At 58.9% G+C, this 20,117-nt stretch overlaps 1 protein-coding gene across 4 annotated transcripts in view; it reads right to left on the bottom strand.

Annotated features, from left to right (window-relative positions):
- APBA2 (amyloid beta precursor protein binding family A member 2) overlaps positions 1–20,117 on the bottom strand; it is a 66,971-nt gene that overhangs the window by 7,301 nt on the left and 39,553 nt on the right. For 2 of the 4 annotated variants that reach the window (XM_060095384.1, XM_060095386.1), the window contains exons 4-10: positions 17,927–18,072; positions 17,160–17,195; positions 15,022–15,108; positions 8,968–9,153; positions 5,128–5,307; positions 4,074–4,286; positions 2,479–2,598 (exon numbers count right to left, since the gene is read on the bottom strand). In XM_060095384.1, the coding sequence (XP_059951367.1) occupies positions 2,479–2,598; positions 4,074–4,286; positions 5,128–5,307; positions 8,968–9,153; positions 15,022–15,108; positions 17,160–17,195; positions 17,927–18,072 (968 nt within the window). The remainder of the gene's footprint in view (positions 1–2,478; positions 2,599–4,073; positions 4,287–5,127; positions 5,308–8,967; positions 9,154–15,021; positions 15,109–17,159; positions 17,196–17,926; positions 18,073–20,117) is intronic. The other 2 variants (XM_060095385.1, XM_060095387.1) reach the window with 1 other exon arrangement.

The raw sequence follows: 20,117 nt of genomic DNA, 5'->3' as shown, positions 1-20,117 counted from the left end.
ACCTTCTGGGAAGCCCCCCTGGCCTCAGCCTCCTAGCCACTCATACCAACCTGGGAACATCCCCGCACACCCCCGCCGCAGAGACCCCTCCTGTACCTCCCCAGGGATGCACCCCCGCCAGCCTCCCCTCCCCCATCTCTGAGAAGGAAGGTTCAGGGCCAGGCCACACTCAGGCCACCCCACACCTGTCCTCTCCACTGCCTCCCCTTCCTCTCCCGCTCGCTTCAATTCAGCCCCCACAAAACTCTAGGCAGAACCCCCCTTCCTTGTGTCTCCTCCTCCCCCTTCCCCACCTTGGTCCCCATGGCCTCCCCAGCTGTGTGACCCAGGGCAAGTTACTAAACCTCTCTGTGCCCCAGCTTCCTGACCAGTCCCCACGCTCCTTATTAGGCTGTAGTGAGGATTAAAATGAACAGGCTGGAGGGAGTATTTGCAGGGGAAGGATTTTGCTTTTTGGTGGTGGTGGGGGGGCACATCAGGCCCCAAGAACAGGCAAAGCCCTTGGCCACCCCCCAGGAGCCTGGCCTTGAGGGGAAAGCCGGCCCTGATGCATCACGCTGTCCCCCTGCAAGGCTCGCAGCGGGACAGGGCTGCATCTTATAAAGACCATGAACCAGGCCCACCTGGATGGCGAGCTCCCCGGGGCCATGCAGGAGGGAGAGCCTGGGCCCCACAAGGCTGCCCAGCAGGGCAGGGGCAGCCCTCAGGGTCACACAAGCAGGGCCCATCTCAGGGGCTGCCGGTCACTGACAATCCTCCCTACCACCCACCTGCCTCCACCCCAGGGAGAGAGGTCCTGCGGACGGCACCCAGGCAGGCCCTGCATGGTGACTCAGGGTGTCAGGGGCAGGTCTAAGGCCCGCCCAGCTGCTCCCCGGGCCTGGGGTCCAGGCCCATCCACACGGTGCTCATAGCAGCTGCAGGCAGGGACCCTGGGCAACCTCCTGCACCGCCCCGGACACATGTGTGTGCAGAGCAGCCGGGCAGGGTGGCGCTAGCTGGACCACCAACTGGCCAACTCCCGGGGCAGATGCCACGTTCTGGAAAGAAATTCTGAGGGGGTGCAGACAGCCTGGCTGGGCCCCGGTGCTTGGGTATGGTGCCAAGGGGCCTTTCTCCTCTGCAGAGTTTGGGCCCAGTGGGCCCTCCTTGGAGGTCTCGGTGTACTTCATGGATTTTCTCAATCTGACCAGAAAGCTTCAGTGACTTGCCCAGTGTCACACAGCTGGGGAAGTACGGCCAGTGTCAGCTTCAGATGCACCCACACCCTTTCCTTCTTCATCTTGGGCATCAGCTGGACCACCTTCCCGGCCAGCCCTGTGTTTGTGGGGCATGTGACTGAGCCCTATCTGGCCAGATGGATGTAGACAGAAATGGCAAAAGCCACATCTATGCCCCCGTCTCCCCTCAGCTGCCAGTCAGACAAAGAGTGCCCTGGGGGAGGGTGAGCCTGGGCCCCTGAGTGACCCTGTGGCGCGAAGCCCCCTCCCACGTTGGACTGTGACCCAAACAACAGATCAGCTCTCACTCCGCTGAGATCTGGGGAACATCTACAGCAGCAAGTGCGCCCTAACCCAGAGGGGACAGAGATGTCCTGTGACTCTCCCCGGCCCCGTGCAAACTCTCCACACTCCTGCACCAGGTAGTGATGGGGGATATTCTGTCTCATTTGTAGTCCTGTTTCTAGAACGTTCTCCCGATGTGTCCCCTCTGTGACTGTGGAGGGACACACACGTCTTCCCCCTCAACCTGACACCACCCCCATCCACCGCACTATCTCTTCCTTGGCTTTTTAGCACTCTGGGCTGTGGCTTAAGCGATTTGGAAGTGACCGGCCTTCCCTCTTCTGTCCTCCATCTGTGGCCACATCCCTCCCTGCCCACTGGGACCTTTGCAGGAGAAACAACCCAGGAAACAGAGCTCACGCAGGTCGAAGAGGAGGTGGGAACTCTGGAGGGAAGAACTCCAGCCTGAGGAACAGGCACAGACTTTTGGCCAGACCAGCACCCATTCAAGCCCAGCGTCACCTCCTCCTGGAGGCCCTCCTGCCTCCTCAGTGGCTGGGGCCCCGCCTGACACAGTTCAGGAACCTCACACACGGCTCTGAATGGGTGAGTGAAGGAGCAAATGAACAAATGAATGAGTGGGTGGGTGTCTTGCACACAGTGACTCTGACACTGCCATCGGCTGCGGGTCCCAACTGCAGGGGTGGGAGGGCTCCTCTCTCCACTCCAGAGCAGGGGTCTGCAGAGAACAGCCACCACTGGGACGAGGGTGCTGAGGGCAGGGCTGGAGGGACCCATGCCATGACCACATGCTGGCCCGCCTGCCCTGCCTGGACTGGCTGCTGGCAGCCGTGCCCACTGGCCGGGACCTGCCCCATCAGACAGGAGCGGTTCTGGAGGGACGGAGACCTGCCCCCCAGGTCCCTGCACCAGGCCCTCCACGTGCACGGTGGAGGCTGCCGAGCGGACTCACGATGCCGTTCTGCACGCTGAAGCCCAGCTGGTACTTGAGGTCCGGCCGCTTGATGAGGACGGTGGTGACCGGCGGGCAGCTGACGATGTTGAGCTTCACCTGTGTCTGGTTCTTCAGACCCTGCAGAGCAGGAATGGGAGGCCCAGTGGGTTTCAGATGCCACTGGGAGGACAACCTCAGGGGCCTGGGAGGGTGAGCCAGTGGCAGGGCAGAGCCCCGTGAGCTGGGGGACCGAGCCAGGCAGGCCCCTCTCAGTCCTGGTGTCCCTCTGTGCGTGGATGCAGGCACCACCCTGACCAGATGCAGGGGTGCTGGGCATCCCAGGTGGCAGTGCGTGCGGTGGCCCCTGTGCACAACCAAGAGGCCGGCACCAGGTCACCCTTGGTGATGCCCAGGAGGGGCCCTGGCATGCTGAGTGCAGGAAGACTTCCTGTTTGGGAAGGTGGGGGCACCTTCCTCAAAACAAAGCATCCTCCAGTGATGGATTCTCATGCAGGGGGTGGGGCAAGGACAGGGTGTGGCCGGCAGAGCAGAAATCTGTCAGCAGGAGGCTCTGGTGTCTGTGCCGAGACAGGCCAAGGGAGACCTCAGGCCCCAGAGGACAGTGGATGCTGCGGCCATGGACCTGGGGTTGGGTGGGGGGAGGGGAAGGGGCCCAGCCTGAACGTGGCTGCAGCAGCAGGGAGCTCCTCCTCTGTACACACACACACACACACACACACACACACACACACACACACACACACACACACACACACACACACACACACACACACACACACACACACACACACACACACACACACACACACACACACACACACACACACACACACACACACACACACACACACACGTTAAAAACTGCCCCAGGAGCTGCAGGCCTCAGAGCGAGGGCCCCGGCTGGCCAAGCCTCTGGCACCTCTGATGAAGGCCTCTCCTGTGCCTGTCTCTGTCTAGCTACACAGTACCCACTGGGTCCCCAGGTCCAGGAGTCCCCTCACAGGGCCTTCATCTCTGAGTGACAAGGGAGAACAGAGGCCCATCCTCCAGCCCCGAGACCACAGCAGGGCTGGAGGGAATGAGCCACGGGACAGATGGCCCCCTCATAGGCTGAGCCACTGTCTGGACCCTTGAACAGAGCAAAGGCACCGCCGTGCTGAGGTACCCTTGGATGGCTGCCCGACGCTTCAGCCCGGGGGGCTCTCACAGACAAGCAGGGGCCACCTGTTTGCGTCCCCTCAGCGTGACCCTCTCTAGGGAGGGTCTGCACCTCCCGAACCTGCAGGCTCACGGGCCAGACGGTGAGAGCAGCCTCCCAGCTCAGATCCAGGCAGGGGAACCAACCTCCCCGTTTGCCCAGCAGGTGAGACTGTCAGCGAAAAGTCCCAGGCAAACTAAGACAAGCTGGTCACCCGACATCTACAGGTCCTCGGCCCCCACCTGGGGCAGCCCAGGTCCCTCTCTGATGTCAGGGCCGTGCTACAGTCTTGGGTTCAAAGTCACTGGGTGGGTCTCTCTGGGCTCAGCATTCTGGTGGGTGAGGGGGGATTACAAAGCAGCGAGGATATAGTGAGGTGGGGCCCCACGCCCACCTTGATGATGCCCTGGCAGGTGGCGAGCGGCAGCCCCACCAGGCTGGTGCCGTTAATGGACATGATCTGGTCACCGATGCTCAGCTTCCCCGAGCGGGCAGCTGGACCTCCGTTCATCATGTTGGCCAGGATCACGGTGGGCAGGATGGAGCCCCAGCCCGACTCCACCACCACCACACCCAGGATCTCACCCTTGTGCTTCTCCAGCTGCAGCTGCAAGGAAACGGGTAGGGTAAGAGAGGCCCACCTGAGATGGGGGCTGGGGGCTGGGCCTCTGCCCAGCATCCCGGAAGGACCAGCCCGACCCGGGCCAGGTGTCCGCCCTGCCCTCAGGACCGAGGCCACCTCCTCTCGGCCAGCCTGCTGTCTCCCTGGCCTCGTCCAGCTCTGGCTCCCAAGCCCTCCTGGGACCCACCCAACCATCCTGGGAACCAGGAGCACAGACCCCCTCCTCTAGCCCCAAGCTCGGCTCCAGTGTCCCGGCTCCCCCCCACCCCCCAGACCCACGGAGGCTAGAGGGACGTGTTGTCAGAGTCCAGATGCACACCCAGCCCGGCCCCCGCTCTTGTCTGGAAAAGTCCTATTTTCTCTCTGCCTCACAGGTCACTCACAGAAAGCTGCCTGTCATTCATTCATTCAGCAACAAGCCAGGATCATTCACTCATTCCCAAGCGGTTAGGGTACAGGCCACCCCCAGGGATTTGCTCCTCTTCTCAGAAGAACTTTCTAGAGACCCCTGAGCAAACCCACTGGAACCTGCCAAGGCTTCACTACGGGCGGCTTCCCAGCACCCTGGGCAGAGCCCCAAGTTCCCCATTTTCAAGATGCCTCCTGCACGCTTTCCAGAAACACCTCGAGGGGCTGAGCCCCCATCTAATAGCGGCATTAAAAGGCACATTTTCAAGGTCATTTTAAGACTGACCGTCAGCAGCTCCTTCCCTACAACAGCACCGCATTTCCCACGCAAGTGCTCGCTGCGAAGGCAGGGGACACACACCAGGAAGGCTCGACCCCGCCCGGCCTGCCAGCCGTGACCCCCGCCCCGGGCACCCACCTCTTTGCAGTTCTCCGAGTTGGAGAAGTGGATGAGGTCGTCGTTGTACATCTCCTGGGTGTTGATGATGTCGCTGTACTCCTTCTGGCTCAGGTCCTCGGGGTTGATGCCGTTGGCCCGCAGGAACTCCTGGTAGGCCACACTGAAGGCCTGGCCGATGGACTGGGCAATGAGCTGAGCCTGTGGGGAGGGGTGCCCAATGGAGACGGGCAGGTGCACGGGCCCCGAGGGGGGGCCACGGCACAGCCTGCACGGGGGCCCCTGCCTGGGCTCCGAGGAGCCAGAGAGAGACTGTGGCCCGGTTCTCTGCCGGGGGAGCCCTTCTTCTGCTGGTGCCCTGCCTGCCCCCACCCGAGCTCCCTTACATCCCAGACATCCTAAGACAAAGCACAGTTTCCGATAACGTCTGGGGAAAGTATGAATTATTTACAAATGATCATAGTTTCATTGTTTTCACTGGTTGACTGTACTATATTTTCTTTTCACCCATCTTTTCTTTTTAACAAGTGTATTTTATTTATTTTAATATTTATTGTTATTAAATTAATTTAATGAAATTTAAATTAATTTATTTAAAATTAAATTAATATTTATTAAATAAATATATTTATTTGGCCCATGCGGGATCTTAGTTCCATGCTCTGTGCAGTGGAAGCATGGACCCCTAACCACTGGACCGCCAGGGCAGTCCCCCACCCATCCTATTCCAAACACAGGCTGGGGGTGCATCCTCTGGGGAACATCACAGAGACTGTCAGTCACCCACCCAGTATTTACTTCTCTGGAGCAACAGGACCCAGTCCAGCCACGGGGGGGCGGTGCGGGCAGGATGTGTGCCCAGCTGCTCTCGTGGGGCGTGTGGATGTGTCAGGCTGAGGCCAACGAGAAGCATGTGACCTTGGGGACACCAGCACAGGGCAAATCATGGAGCAAATCACTTCTTTCTACTTCAACAGGACCACTTCTATGGACTGGACTGAATCTGATACTGCAGAGGCCCGGACTCTGAACAGTCACTGCCAAAGCTTACATGCCACCTGCTGGTGTGCAGATAAAGGACCATGGGAAGTGAGGGCTAAGGACTCAGTTCCTGTGCCACGTCAAGCACCGTGGCAGCCAGGCAGCCGGGGGAGAGCAGTGGGACCCCTCAGCAAACCTCAGGTCAACAGGGCCTGAAAACATGTGGAATTGAGGGGTTTGGCCTGAATCCCATTCTTGCTCTACACGCTGCATGATTCTCGGGCTGCAAATGAATAAGCCTTTGTGAAAAAAGCGGGCTGGGCTGGATAACAGAGGGAGAGCTCGGAGCCCTTCGATTCTAGACCAGACGGCCCTCCCAAATTGGGCCCCGAACGGTCTGCAGGAGGGAAGCCCGGGTCCACTAGGCAGGACCAAGCCCTGCCCGCCCCGAGGAGCAGCGTCCTGGCAGTTTGGCGGCTCTGCTCAGAGGGAGAACCAGCCACAGGCACGGAGCCCCGGGACCACCAGGTGGCGCCACTGGCCCAGACGTGGATGGAGACGGTGGAGGGAGCCCCGCGGTGGCAGGTCCTGGAGGGCACCTGGCCCGAGACTCAGGCCAAGCTGAGGATCCAACGGGGCCTCCAGGCCCCCTCCAGGGGCCTCCAGGCTGGTCCCAGGATGGAGGGTGGAGGGCCGAGGGCCACCCAGAGGCCTGGATGTGCCCTGCCCCCCTGGGGTCTCATGTTTGCTGACACCAGCTGCCCCCAGGCCTCTGGGTCCATCTTCCTCTGACTGGGGTCCCCTGGCTGGGAAGGGGGTGTGAGAGCATCACTTCGTTCCTCCCGCCCACTGCCCACTGCCCTGAGCCTCCCCTTTGAGCTCTGCCCGGTCGGTGCCCATCACCTGGGGGAGCCCCTGGGAGGGCAAGGTGGTCCGGGAACCTCAGCGTCTTCCCACCAGCGGCTGGCTGCAGTCTCCCATCCGCCCTGCGTCCTGGAATCCCTGCCACCTGAGCTGGGGCCAGTCATGAAGGATCGCCCCTGCCCCCAGGTCACAGCCAAGGCTGTGAGCCCAGAAAGGTAGGGAGCGTCACGGGGGCCTCCCCGAGGGGCTGGCATTGGAGGCTGGCACTCAGAGGGGGCCTCCTGCAGGTGGGCGAATAGCGGGGGAGGCTGCCCTGCCCCCCCAGCCCTTTCACTTCTTTGGCTCACCTGCACTGCCCTCCACTTTACAGAAGGGAAACGGAAACTCTGAGAGGGCCACCAGGGTCCTTAGGGCCACCTTCCATTTTCTCCAGGTGTCCCCCTCTGTTCTCACTGGACCCTTGGATCCTTCACTCACCCCAGCAGCAGTCAGACCCTGATGGGGCCACCATCAGGGTCTGACTCTCAGGATGGCTGCTCCATCCCCTCACGCCCCTCCCAGCCCATCGTTCCCATGTGCCTTCAAGCACCACCTGGAGCCCTGCCCCCACCTTTGCTCTCAGCCTTCTCTCCCACCGAATAGAGAAACCCAGGCCACAGCAGCACCCAGGGCACGGTGGGCACCTCGGAGCCCCTTCCTGCTCCCCGAGCCAGCAGACTGTTCACCCCCTGCCACTTGGCCTGCTTCTTGCCTCACCTGCCCATCACCACAGCCCTTCTCCAGGGCCCATCACATGCCCCCAGGCCGGGTCTCTGAGACTCCTCGAGCCATGAGCCAAACAAAAATTCCCAAGCAGGTGTCCACAGACATCCGTATAATGGTGAAAGGAACACGTGTGTGCACTAGTGAGTCTGTATGTAAATTTCCTCTCCTATAAATGTGTCATTGCTTCAAAGCACTTGTAGGTGACTTCACTTTCTCAGCAAAAAGGTCACTGCCTCCACCCACCCTGCATTCAAACATGAAAACATTGGGACCCTTCCCCACTGCTCCGGGTCCCTGACACACCCTCAAGTCCCTTGGTAACCGAGAAGGCCCTTTCCAAGCATCCATGGAGGAGAGAGAATTTTTTAAAATCCTGCTCTGGCAACAGCCCCAAGAACAGCTCAGCTGCTGCCTTCTGGGTGATCCTGAATCAGATCTGCTCTGGGGGGGCAGCCCAGAGACCCCGCTCACCTCCTGCCCTGCAGCTCCCTTCCCCGGTCCCTTTCTCCCTCTTCCAGGCTCAGAAAGATGCTCTCATCCCATCCAAGGAAGGAGTCAAAGGGCTTATGGTCTCTTAGCGAGTCTGTGGTATTTTAAACGTCAGAATTACAGTTGACCCATGAACAAAATGGGGGTTAGTGGCTGTGACCCTCTGTACAGTCTATAAAAAATCTGCGTCTAACTTACAGTCAGCCCTCCGTACCCGCAATTCCTCCGTGTCCGCGGTTCATGATCGCGGAGTCAACCAAGGCGGATGGTGTAGCGCTGTAGCATCTACTACTGACAAAGGTCCATGGGTAAGTGGGCCCTCGAAGTTCAAACCCATGTTGTCCAAGGGTGCACTGGATTTTCCAACTTGTTATGGCCTGAAATGGCCATGAGCAAAAGCAGAGGCGCTTCCCCATTTGCAACCCTGGAGTGTGGGGCGTGCATCTCAACAGAAAAGTTAGTCAAGGGCTACTTTATTTGGGGAGAACAAGGTTTTGTTAAAGGACCTTGTCAAAGAGCTCCTCGGCATATTTAACTATGGTTCCATTTACAAACAGCTCCTGAAAAACTTATTTCATGATGCGAAACAGAGCTGTGTTCATGGTCTCTGCAAACTCAGAGGGTTAGAAAAATCACCACTTCCACTGGAAGCGTCCATGATGGGGCACAGGATCCCCATCCTATACGCGCTTTCCTGGGACCACGGAGCCCATGGGGCCTGGGCCGTCGGGAGGGGAACATCACGCCCGAGCATTTACTTACGTCCTCGGACTCAAACACGTGGCAGATCATCTTATACTGCTTCTTCCCCTCCTGGGCCCCGGGGGTGGTCTCGATGCAGTCCTGGGAGGCTGAGCGCGGCATGCGGCGCCTGGCCATCAGCACCACGATGTTCCCAATGTCCGCGATGTAGGAGATGGTGCGAAGGGCGTGGTCCATCATGGTCTCCTGCCGGGAGAGGCATGAGAGGGCCTGCGTCACAGGGAACCAGCCCTAAACAACACCCAAGTTTGGGGGCTCTCAGCCTCGACACTCCTGACATTTGGGGCTGGACCATTCCATACCGTGAGGGTGTCCTGGGCACTGTAGGACGTTTAGCAGCATCCCTGGCCCCCACCCACTAGACGCCAGTGGCATCTCCTCCGTCCCAAGTTGTAACAACCCCCAAAGATCTCCAGCTGTGGCCAGATCTGCCCTGAGGGACAGAGTCTCCTGGGTAGAGAGCCACTGCCCCAGCGAACAGAGCATTTTAGGGTGGTGATTCCCAGTCAAGGTGCTGTGCCTTCACCTTAGCCCTGCAGCTTCCAAAATGATGCTCGGAGGGGCATGATGCTGGGTGGGGCTCCTGGTCCTGTGGGGGAGGGGCAGCAGCTGAGGCCCGTCCCCACCCGATCAGAGGCTGTCTGTGTCTCTGGAGAAGGAGCCTCTCCCTGCAAGGTGGGCGCTTGGCCCAGACTCCCTGCCAAGCAGAGAAGGAAGGCTCCAGAGCCAGTGTTTCCCAGGGATGAGTTCATCCCAGGAGCTCAAGCAGCATGGGCCTGGGCAGGGGGTCCCGAGGCAGCCCGCCTGACTCTGATGGATGGGTCTCCGCAGCCTTTCAATCCCCCCGGGCCCTGGCGGGCCCATCACTCTTGATGGCTTTTGTCATCTGGCAGAAATCTCTACCAAGCATCATTCCCGGGACCCCTACCTAACAAGGCTGCACACAGAGGCTCTGAGAAACTTATCAGCTGGTCTTTTATGCCTTTGTCCTCTTTCCAGAAAAGAAAATGGGGCATTTCTGCAACCTCTGCAGCCCCTGTCTTCCTCACAGAAGCCACTTCTGCACACCTGCCTTCCTGGAGCTGCTGTGTTTTCTGGCCAGCTCGGGGTGGGGGGGTGCGGTTTATAACCACAAGAACCCCCCGTTCCAGGAGGGGCTGCTGGAAAGGGGACAGTGAAGGTGGCTCTTCGGCATCTCTTGATTTCCAGCCACTTTCAGAAACACCTGACTCAGCCCCCAGGTGTCAGAAATGAGCTTCTCCCCATCTCCGAGCACCTGTCAGTGGCAGAGCCCGCTTCCTCCCAGACAAGGCTGCCCGCCACGTGGCCTCGTCCCCTTCCTGCCCCAACCGGCCACTCGAGTTCCCCCAGTCTCTGCATCTGTTCCTGCCTCCCAGCTTCTCTGCTAACATTTCTTATTTTATAGTCAAACCAATTTCCTACCACCACACTTCCAGTTCATCCTCAGCGACCTTGGAGCAAACTCTCAAATGATCCACGGTGCCCACGACTGGCCAGGCTACCCCAGACACCTCAGCCAGGCAGCCAGGCCACGGCTCATGGAACCTTTCTGACCCACCTTCCCAGCTCCTGTTCTCCTCGCTCTCTGGGACCCCAAAGACTGCAGGGGCCAGTGCTCGGTTAGTTCATCTTTAGGAAGCACTATCCACCCCCAACCCCCAGCTCACCCTGCATGACCTTCCCTCTCCCCAAGGCCAGTTCCGAGGTTCCAGGGTGTGTAGACAGGGAACCCGGCCTGTCTTATTCGGGGCGGCCAGCATTTTCTCCTGAGCACACAGGGAACCAGGTGTGTCCCGTCTTCCCAGTGAGATGGGGGCTCCTCGGGAGCCGGGCACCTCTGCTTCTCCCACCAGCCCTGACCTCCCCGTCAAGAACGCAAAGAGCAATGACCCAGACACCCGCTGTACTCCAGCAAGAAAAGTCATTGACGTTTCCATCGTGGAAGAGAACAGAGAGAAATTCCACCAGATCTAGTTTTCAACCGTGTGTGCAAACACCCCGAGTTCTCTCTCTCCCCCAGGGCCTCTTCATGGGAGAGGGACAGAGCCCCAGCAATGGTGGGGCTTTGCTTACCAACCCACAGGAGACCTGCTCCCTGCATAGCAGATGCGGGATGAGGCCACCAGCCCTCACTCCCCACCAGGCTCCGCAGAGGAGGTAGGTGGGCACGGAGGGGGGAGCAGACCCAGGAGGGAGCTGCTTCCCCTGAAGAACGAGGACTCCCCGCGTGGGGAGACCCGGCTGTGAGGATGCACAGGAATGCCGGGACGAGGAGAGGAACAATGAGAGAGGAAGATGCCGGGCACCGACCACGTTGCAAACTGCCACGGTGAGGAGAGCCCGATGGGACAGAGAGACGGGGGCTTTCCACTGGAAAATGGAGAATCAAAACACTCTTTAAATACCTCCGACAAAGGGCTTCCCTGGTGGCACAGTGGTTGAGAGTCCGCCTGCCAATGCAGGGGACACGGGTTCGTGGCCTGGTCCATACCGCAAAAAAAAAAAAAAAAAAAAAAAAAACTTCCGACGAGCAGAGGTGAAGTTCAACCAGAGAAGGGGGAGGACTTTTAAAGTTGAACTTCAAAGACCACTGGAGGGGCAGTAAGAAGGCCCATGACCAGCTTGCCTCCTGCCCGAGACTTCCAGCAAGATGCTGCCCGTCGAGGACCCTGTCCTGTTGGTCCTGGATGCCGTCCTCACTTTGCCCTTCCCCTGGCCTGGCACAGCTCGGCCGACCCAATGGCCATGAAGCTGAGCCCTAGGGAGCCTCGGGCTTCCCCAGGACACCTGACCTGCTGGAGATCAGCGGCACATCCTCCTCCACACCAGATCCCAGTCATCAGTAGCTGCCCCGTCCCTGGAGCAGCCCGCATAGGCTGAAAACCCTGAGGTCTCCTGCTCTGTGGTTCTGGAACATTCCTGTCCACAGAGACCTGGGGAGCCACGGGCACCTCCAGCAGCCACCAGAGGCTCCCCAGGGCAGGAGCTGTGACTATGGGGGCCCAGCCAGCCCTCCGCAGAGGATGCGGGCAGGGAACAGCATGCAGGAGAAGGAGAAGATGCCAGGAGGTCTACGGTGGCAGTCAGGACTCTTAGAGAGAACCCAAGAACCGACGTGGAGAAAGCAAGGCTTCAGGAAGAACACAACAGGGCAAAAAGCCAGCACAGACAGATGGTCAAAACCACAGCACAGCCCTGCTCTGTAGCCGGGAGGTGAGCACCGGCCAACAGATGCTGGTCTGGGCAGTGGCTGTGCATGACTTGGCCACGATGCTGCGGCTGGCGGGATGGAAAGCCCACGTGTGTTAAGGACCGACCTTGAATGAGCAAGCAAAGGAAATCGTGGCTTCTGGGTCTGCCCACTCTTGGGAACGGACGCCCTGTCCCCGGGCCCTGTTCAGATACCAAAGACCCAGAAGGAGGGAAGGGAGAAGTGAGGGGAAGGGGCTGGCATATGTGAGCCCTGCTCTGAGTCGCCTCATCTGTCCTTCAAGGGGCCTGGCGCCGGGCTCTCCTCTGAGAATCAACAGGGCTCCGAGATGTCCGGAAACTTGTCCAAGGCCTCAAGTTCACAGGGATGGGCCCAGTTTCCAGTCTCCGCTGATTCAGGAGCATCAGAGAAGGGCTGACAGAACAGGCCTGACACTGTCTGCAGAAAGCCTGCCTGCAGGTGGCCTTCGGCCCATCTGGGAACCTGGATTTCAGGAGGGTTCTCGACATGCCACCCGACATGATAAGAGTGGCTCACCTTGCCTGAGGCATTTGGGCAAGCAGCGTGCTCCAGCCTGAGCCCCGCTTGCTTTCAGGAGCCTGGGACTTTGGTGCATGGCAGACAGCACAGGTGCCTATGTGACCAGCCCCCAGTAAAGACCTTGGGCGCTAACGCTCTCGAGCTTACCGATGGCCCACGTCTCACACGTGCCGTCGCAGCTCGCGGCTGGGAAGTTCAGCTCATCCTGTGTGACCCCATCAGGCGAGGACCCTGGGTTTCCCTGGGCTCAGCCCCAGGCATCTTCTCCTTCGCTGGTTTAGCTCTGTATCCTGGTGCCGTAGTAAATCACAGCCTTGAGTACAACTATATGCTGAAATCCCTTGAGGCCTCTTATCAACTTATGGAACCTGGGGTGGTCTCGGGGACCCTGACAGGTGGGTGGATGAGAGATGAGGGCTGGGGGGGCGGGAGGGAGGATCTAGTCCAGACAGTTTGCCCACGAAAGATCAGGAAACAAAGCCAGAGGCTGTGAAGTGTCCTACGCCTGACCCGGTTGGGTGGCTCCCTCAGTTCTCGCCAAGTTCAAGGCCTCACAGGGGACAGGGCAGCTGGACACAAAGATCAGAGGGCCAAGGCATAGGCCTGGCCTCTGGGACAGACCGGTGAGGAGGAAGGGCCAAGACGGTGGGCGGACAGCAGGGCGCGGGGGCTGGGAGGGAGCCGTAGCAGGAGCCACATCACGGTGCCACTCCGACTCCAAGACACATCCTGCAGCCTCCTCTGTCCCCACACGTCAGGTCTTCCCACCCACTGGGTCCTCAGGGGTGACATCCACTACCTGAGAGCCAACCTGTGCTCCTCCCAGCAGCCCAGCGATGGGCATGGTCCACCCCAGGAGAGACCAAGCGAGAAAACACACTGAGGGAGTCAGGAGCCACGATCTACACTGTGGGACCAGGGTGCGTACGGAGTAGGGGGCAGGTGAGGAAGACCCTATGGAGCCGGTCTCAAATAGGGGGCACGTGTATGAACTCTTGGCTTTTAAAAACAGATATTGTCCAGCTTGGTTCATCTTTAGGGCCCAGGATCCACGGCCCCCCAGCAATGATGGGCAGAGCCCATCTGTGCCTCCCTCCCCATGGACAGGAACCACGGCTCCTTGAAGAATGGCCGGTTCCAGGTGTCGGGCAGGGAGTGCAAGGAGGTTGGAGAACATCTCATTGTCTCAGGAACGTGTTCCAAGACCACGGGCAGACTGCCAGGACGGTGCAGGGTCCAGTGGGAAGGCCCTGGCCAGATCTGGGTGATTTGAGCACCCAAGAGAATAACGATGGTAAGGGATTATAACACACGTGTTTTTAAAAAAATATCTGGGAGTCCACAGTGAAAAGGGAGAGAAAAAAAGAGGGGAAAGGAAAAAAAGAAGCTCTTCTGCACAGAAGCACGTTAGACAGTAAAACTTGGAAGCAGAACAGAAGAGAAAATCACCAGTTTGCGTTTCTGGCATTGTAACTGAGTCTGACAAGGTCACTGCTGTATGTGACATCATTGGGCAGAGGGTGCTGGGGAACTGGCTGCCCACATACTCAGCGTCGCGATATGGACCACTTGCCAACAGCAAGAAGGGGCTGTCACCCCAGCGTCTGGCCGGCCTCACCCGTCCTCAGAACGAGTGGGGCCCTTCCCCATCTCTGTCCTCGGCCACCTCCCTCCCGCCTGCACTGCAAAGCTCATCCACCCGTGCCCCTGCTCACACCCAGCTCCCAGCCCCCTCCATCTGGCTCCTGTGTCTGCTTGCCTGTCTCCCCACAATGGCAGGCTTGTGCACGGATCCAGGCACAGGAAGATGAGAAGAACTGAGGTCAGGCACGAGCTGGGCACGTGGTTTACAGGCAGGAAATCGTAGGACCCTCCCCTCTGGAGCGCCGCTGCGCCGGGCTGGGGCAGGGCGGGGTGGGGTGGGGGTGTGGAGGGCCACCCGGATCTCCACCCTCCAGCTCCATCTCCCAGCCCCGCACGCACAGGCCTCGAGAGGGCCGTTCCATAGTCCCGATGGTGAGCACACGCCCTCCCCCCACTACCCGGCTCCCCTTCATGGTGTCTCTATTTCATCCTTGCTGCTGTGCACACCTGATCGTCAGCTTCACCCCACTAGGCCCGAGGCTGCTGCCCACCCCCAGCTTGCTCTACGTTTCACAGCAGGGGCCGGGGGGACTGTCCCAGGGACACCGTCTCACCCCCGCAGAGGGGGTCTGCAGCTCGACCTGGCTCTCCTGGGAGCTCCTGCGCACGATTTTAAAGCACCGTCTTCCAAAGCTCACCTGTGTGTCTGCGTTTAACACTTTGATCCTCTGGGTGGAGATGAAGAGGTCCACTTCGGTGAGCGTCTGAGCATCCCCCTCAGAATTCTAAGAAAGGATGGTGAAGACTGTTACAAACCTTTAAAAAAACTAACTCAAACAAAGGCCTGACAATCTCACGAAGGACCCTGAGCGCCCCTAGAGGGAAAAGCTCCTCAGCAGAAGCAGCCATGGGAGTCTAAACACAGGCCTCCCCAGCACATCCCAGCTGAGTGAGCTCTCTCAGGGCAGTTGGCACAGGAGTGGGAGGGGGGACCGCTTCCAGGAGGCTGAGCCTGGAGGGGCCCGGACGCTGGGGGGCTTGTGTCGCAGCATCCAGACCACAATCGCCAACCCCCGGAGAAGCGGGCCTGCCTGCCCACCCTTCCAGAACACGGCGGCTACACAGGGTCTGTGGATTGGAGCTACATTTCTTGGATTTGGGATTCCAAGTATCCCCAGGTAAAGGGGAAGAAATTTTTCCAAGAAGGTGGATTAGCATATCTGCATTTTCTTCTAGTTTAAAGCCACAGTCATGTCAACCCCCAGCAGCATTGGTCCAGCTTCCAAAAACCCTAAGGAAGCAAGACCTCAACCAGACGGGGCGCTGCCCTCACAGGACACTGGAGAAGCCATCCTACAGATGCCCGTTTTGTCCTCTCCCGGGTACACCCATCATACGGCTGGAGCAATGTGCAAAAGAATGTTCTGGAAGCTGAATGCACTGCTCGAGGTCTGCCCTAAACTGGGACAGCCTGTCACAGGGGATCCTAAATACTACTGTTCAGTGGCAGTGACATGCGAGTTCTTGGGTTTCTCCACCAAGATAAATACTCCTTTCTGGTCACTGGGGGAGCCTCTTCTTTGTGGTCACTTGTGGATGGGGGTCCATACCCCTACAGTCACCAGCAAATCCCTGGGGTGGGGACTCTCTGCCGGGGACACTGGTCCCTCATGGAGACCCTCCCATCATTGTTTGCCTGGCCAGCTGCAGGCAGATCAGTGAAGGGGCCCTTGGCAATGACCCTGAGCATCTTCCTGGCCGAGAGAAAGAACAATTCTTCATGGAGGTAACCGCTGGCCTGGCTGGCACCAAGGTCTGGTCTGCCTACACCGACCCCTCTGAGCTCTCCGGACTACAGACCCAAGGAGCAGGCCGTGGTCCACGCTGTCCTGCTCCAGCTGCCAGGGGGGCACGGGGTGACTGTGGGTGGGGGCCATCGCCTTGGGGGAAGCACACCCCACTGTAGGTCTGCAAAGCCAGGCTCGTTCCATTGTGCCTGGAGACACCCAGCACAAGGTGGCTTGTGCAGAGGGAGATGCGTGAGTTCCTTCCTCGCCCGCAGCTGAAGGCATCCCAGGAGAGGCCGCTGGGCAAACAGCAAGCATCACAGGGAGGGAGGTCTCACTGCAGCGGGAAGGGAGACCCCGGGCAGGGTCCTCTGGCCACGCTGCCAGAATGCGGTGCTCCAGGCGGGCACAGAGGACTAGCTCTCCTGCTGCCCAAGCAAACTCCAGTGCCAAGACAGCCCCTCGGACACAGAGCACTGGATACTTCCTGCATCAGGGGGATAGTTAAAACATGCCCAGCATTTACTAAACGACCAGGTTGATGAGCAAACAGCTGAAGGTCGACCCGAGATTTTTAAAAGCCTGCCCATGCTCCAGAAACTTCTCAATAGAGAAAGCATCCCTTGGGCAGACTGCATTTCTCATTATCCCGATTCAGTAAATTAAACTTAATGAGTCTAAATATCAGAGCGATTTAATTAATTCTGTGCAGGGGCCCTAGGCACTGAACGCATCACATGGTCGCATCAAATGCCACATTTAAAAACGTCTACACAAAACGGCCACGTCATGGCGGTAACTATGCTCTAGCTCATGGAGACTCTAAAAAAGAAAAATGAAAAAAAGGGCAACGATTAAATGCCTCTGTAAGTGGGCGGCTTAAAGAAAAAAAAGTGTCTGTGATTTCATTCAAAAGTCAAGCATTGACCTACCAAAGGAAGAGAAAAACCCATCTGCCACATCGTCCCTGTTCCTGGGGCTTCCCCCAGCCCCCTCCCCCTGCACAGGACATGCCACAGAAACACAAGCAAACCCCACATCCTACACACCGCTTTCTTCTTGATTTTAGCAGCCTTTTGCATCCTCTGAGCAGCGTGAAAGAGAAAAGAAAAACAGGTGGACGCAAAGCGAAGGAAGGACAGGTTGCTTTGCCCTCTCCCGACTACAGCGCAGAGCTCATGCCTGGAGCCCCTCCCCCTCCATCGAGGAGGTCAGAGTACGGTGAGGATGGGGAGGGGGCTGACATCCTTCCTCACCCCGCAGGGAGACCCCCGACTGCCCAGAGGGGCACCTCCTCAGACCACCGCCCCTCCCTCCTGACACCATCAGCTTTGCTGACTTGGTCCTGTCCTCCCCCTGCCCGGCTGCACCCACCCTTCAAACCCAGGTGATCCGAATGACAGGCACGGAGAGCTGCAAGCGCGTCAGAGTTTTCCTTGAGGTCATAGATTTAAATAAAACGTATGGGGTTTTTTTACTTCCCTTTCTGCAAGTACTTTGGCACTAAAGATCCAGAGACGGTCAAAATGGGATGAGAGGCTCTACACAAACACGTGACTGGAATGCTTCGGAACAATTACATTTTAAAAATCACGTGTCCTGGGTGCCCAGTGGCAGTTCCTCATTATGGAGCCTCTCTGTCCCCAGCCCGCGTCCTCTCATCCAAGGCAAACTCTCCCTCGGCCCCGCCAGGCACCTCAGACATTCCCACTCTCGCGCACAGGGCTGTGGAGTCAGCGCTGGATAGTGGGCCGTGTCACCCATCCCGCTCCAATGCTCCCTGCAGGGAACCCGGGCGCTCCTGGGCCGCCCCTACCTTGACCCGGCTGACGGCCTCCTGTGCCTGCATCATTCTGATGTTTTTGGATGGGTTCCGCTCCGAGAGCAGCTGGGTGGAGCCCAGGTAGTTGGCAGCAAAGATGATCCCATCGATGAGGTCTTCTGGCTCACAGGGTCCTGGAACTGAAGGGGGCACAGTTGTCAGCCCTGAAGGACAAAGGCAAGGCAGTGGGGCCAGGGGCCACAGGAGAAAGCTGAACGGTTGTCCCGTCTGCAGGCAGTAGGGGGGGCGGGGCTCCTGCCCCCGACAGCGCACCGTACAAGTAACTGCACAGATCAACACCCGGCCAGGAAACCCTGCACCCATGGTGTCAGGAGGATAATCCCGGGGCCAGGCAGCTGTCACTTAAGGCACCTGGGCCTCCGAGGGGACAGCCGTGTGCTGCAACCCCAGAGGCGCCCTTTCCCCAACATTTCCATGCCTGCCCCAGAGCCCTCGGTGACTCTGGACGGTGATGGGAACTGCCCACCGCGCTCCAGTTCTGTGCCCTGGGGCTCCCGCGAGCCTGCAGACCCCTCACAAGGCCTGTCTGGCTCCTCCCATGCCATACACCCCAGGTCCAGGCTGGGTGACGTGGTCCCTGTTCCATCAGCTGTCTTGAGACCTGAGGTGCCAACAGCATGATCCGGAACGTTCCATCTCTGAGCTGTTTAATACGGGAACCACTGGCCTCATGTGGCTTTTGAGAACTTGAACATGTTGGCTAGTGCAACAGAGAAACTGAATTTAAAAATCTGTATGCAATCCTGATTAGCTGACATGTCAATAGCCACACGTGGCTAGTGGCTCCTGTCTCCTGGACAGGCCCCTCTAGGTAGGAGCCAATAAACCTTTTCTGTAAAAGGCCAGACGACAAAGATCTTAGGCTTTGCTATCTCTTTGCAACTAGTCACCTCAGCATCTGGAGCACCACAGCAGGCCCAGGCAGCGTGTGTGTGAGCAAGCCTGCTGCACCCCAGCCAAGCTTCACACACGCAACTGGTGGCCAAAGAATGTGGCCCCGAGTCCACAGTCTGCCAACCTGGAGGTCACTGCTCAGCCCTGCTCCCAGGCCCACGACCAGGTTCTTCACTTCCCTGCCTCCTCCCTCTCACTGCCCACCTCCAGCCAGAGCCCTTCTTTTGGGGACCATGGCCCTGGCTCTCAGGCTCCCCTCCTTCCTGAGCTAGGCCACCCGAAGCCATGCCAGTGTCCACAGGGCTGGCTATGCTGCAAACCCAAGCCCTCAGGGCCAGCAGTCCCCTCCGCCAGTGTTCTGCAGTCTCACCTCCAACCACTGTTTCTGACACCACCCACTCACCCAGAGTGGACGGCACCATCCACCAGTTCAACACCACCTGCCCCGAGCCCTCAGCTTCCTCGCTCACATCCTGTTTGCCTGCCCTGGAGATTTAGCAAAACTCGACCCAGGCTTCCTCTGGCTGGAAAAAGTCCCCAGCAAGCCAAAGTGGTTCCATTACAAATTCATGGTCCTGGATGCCCTCAGAACTCCTTGGCAACCTTAACGGGCTCCTCTGGGAAGCGCCCCCTCCCCCTCTGTGCATGGCTATTTCATACCTTTCTCCATCCTCTTGCACTTCCCGCTGCCCCTCCTGTGTGTCCTGAACAGAGCATCACCTCTGCTCCCAGACACACCCGCGTCCTGCGCGGTGGGCGTCTGACCAGCCCTCCTTCCGCCTTCCTGTGCAGCAGTGGGGTCCCCAGCTGGGGCCTGAGGATCACCTGCCAGCCCATCCCTCCCCTCCAGGACCCTTCCTCTTCCCCACCTCCAGCCCACAGAGCTGGTTTGTTCGAGTGAAAGCATAACGCACAGGTTTCCTGCAGGCACCCCAGATACATATCTTCTCCTGAGGTTTCAAGAGAAGGAACATTTCAGAGAGTAAGTGTAGAAACCTGCCCCAAATCCAGTGTCGGCCTGGGGTCCTGTCAGTGAAGCTGCACCTTCGTTCTCAGGTGACAACCTGCTCAGTGGGGTCCCCGCTGAGCTCACAGCCCCCTCAGCGTGGTCTCCCCACCACATCCGTCTCTGTGGGAAGGTTCTTCGCAAGCAGCTGACCTGGCTGGATCTGGAGGAGGTCAAAGTGCTCCGCAGCCTTGGGGGGAGTGGGCTTTGGGCTCTAGTGGGGGAGGGGGAGGAGTGAGGAGTGTGGGGAGAGGGGCTGGAGGG

This window comes from Mesoplodon densirostris, chromosome 4, assembly GCF_025265405.1.
Source record: "Mesoplodon densirostris isolate mMesDen1 chromosome 4, mMesDen1 primary haplotype, whole genome shotgun sequence".
Classification (NCBI taxonomy): Eukaryota; Metazoa; Chordata; class Mammalia; order Artiodactyla; family Ziphiidae; genus Mesoplodon; species Mesoplodon densirostris.
This window is presented reverse-complemented; position numbering and strand designations above follow the sequence as displayed.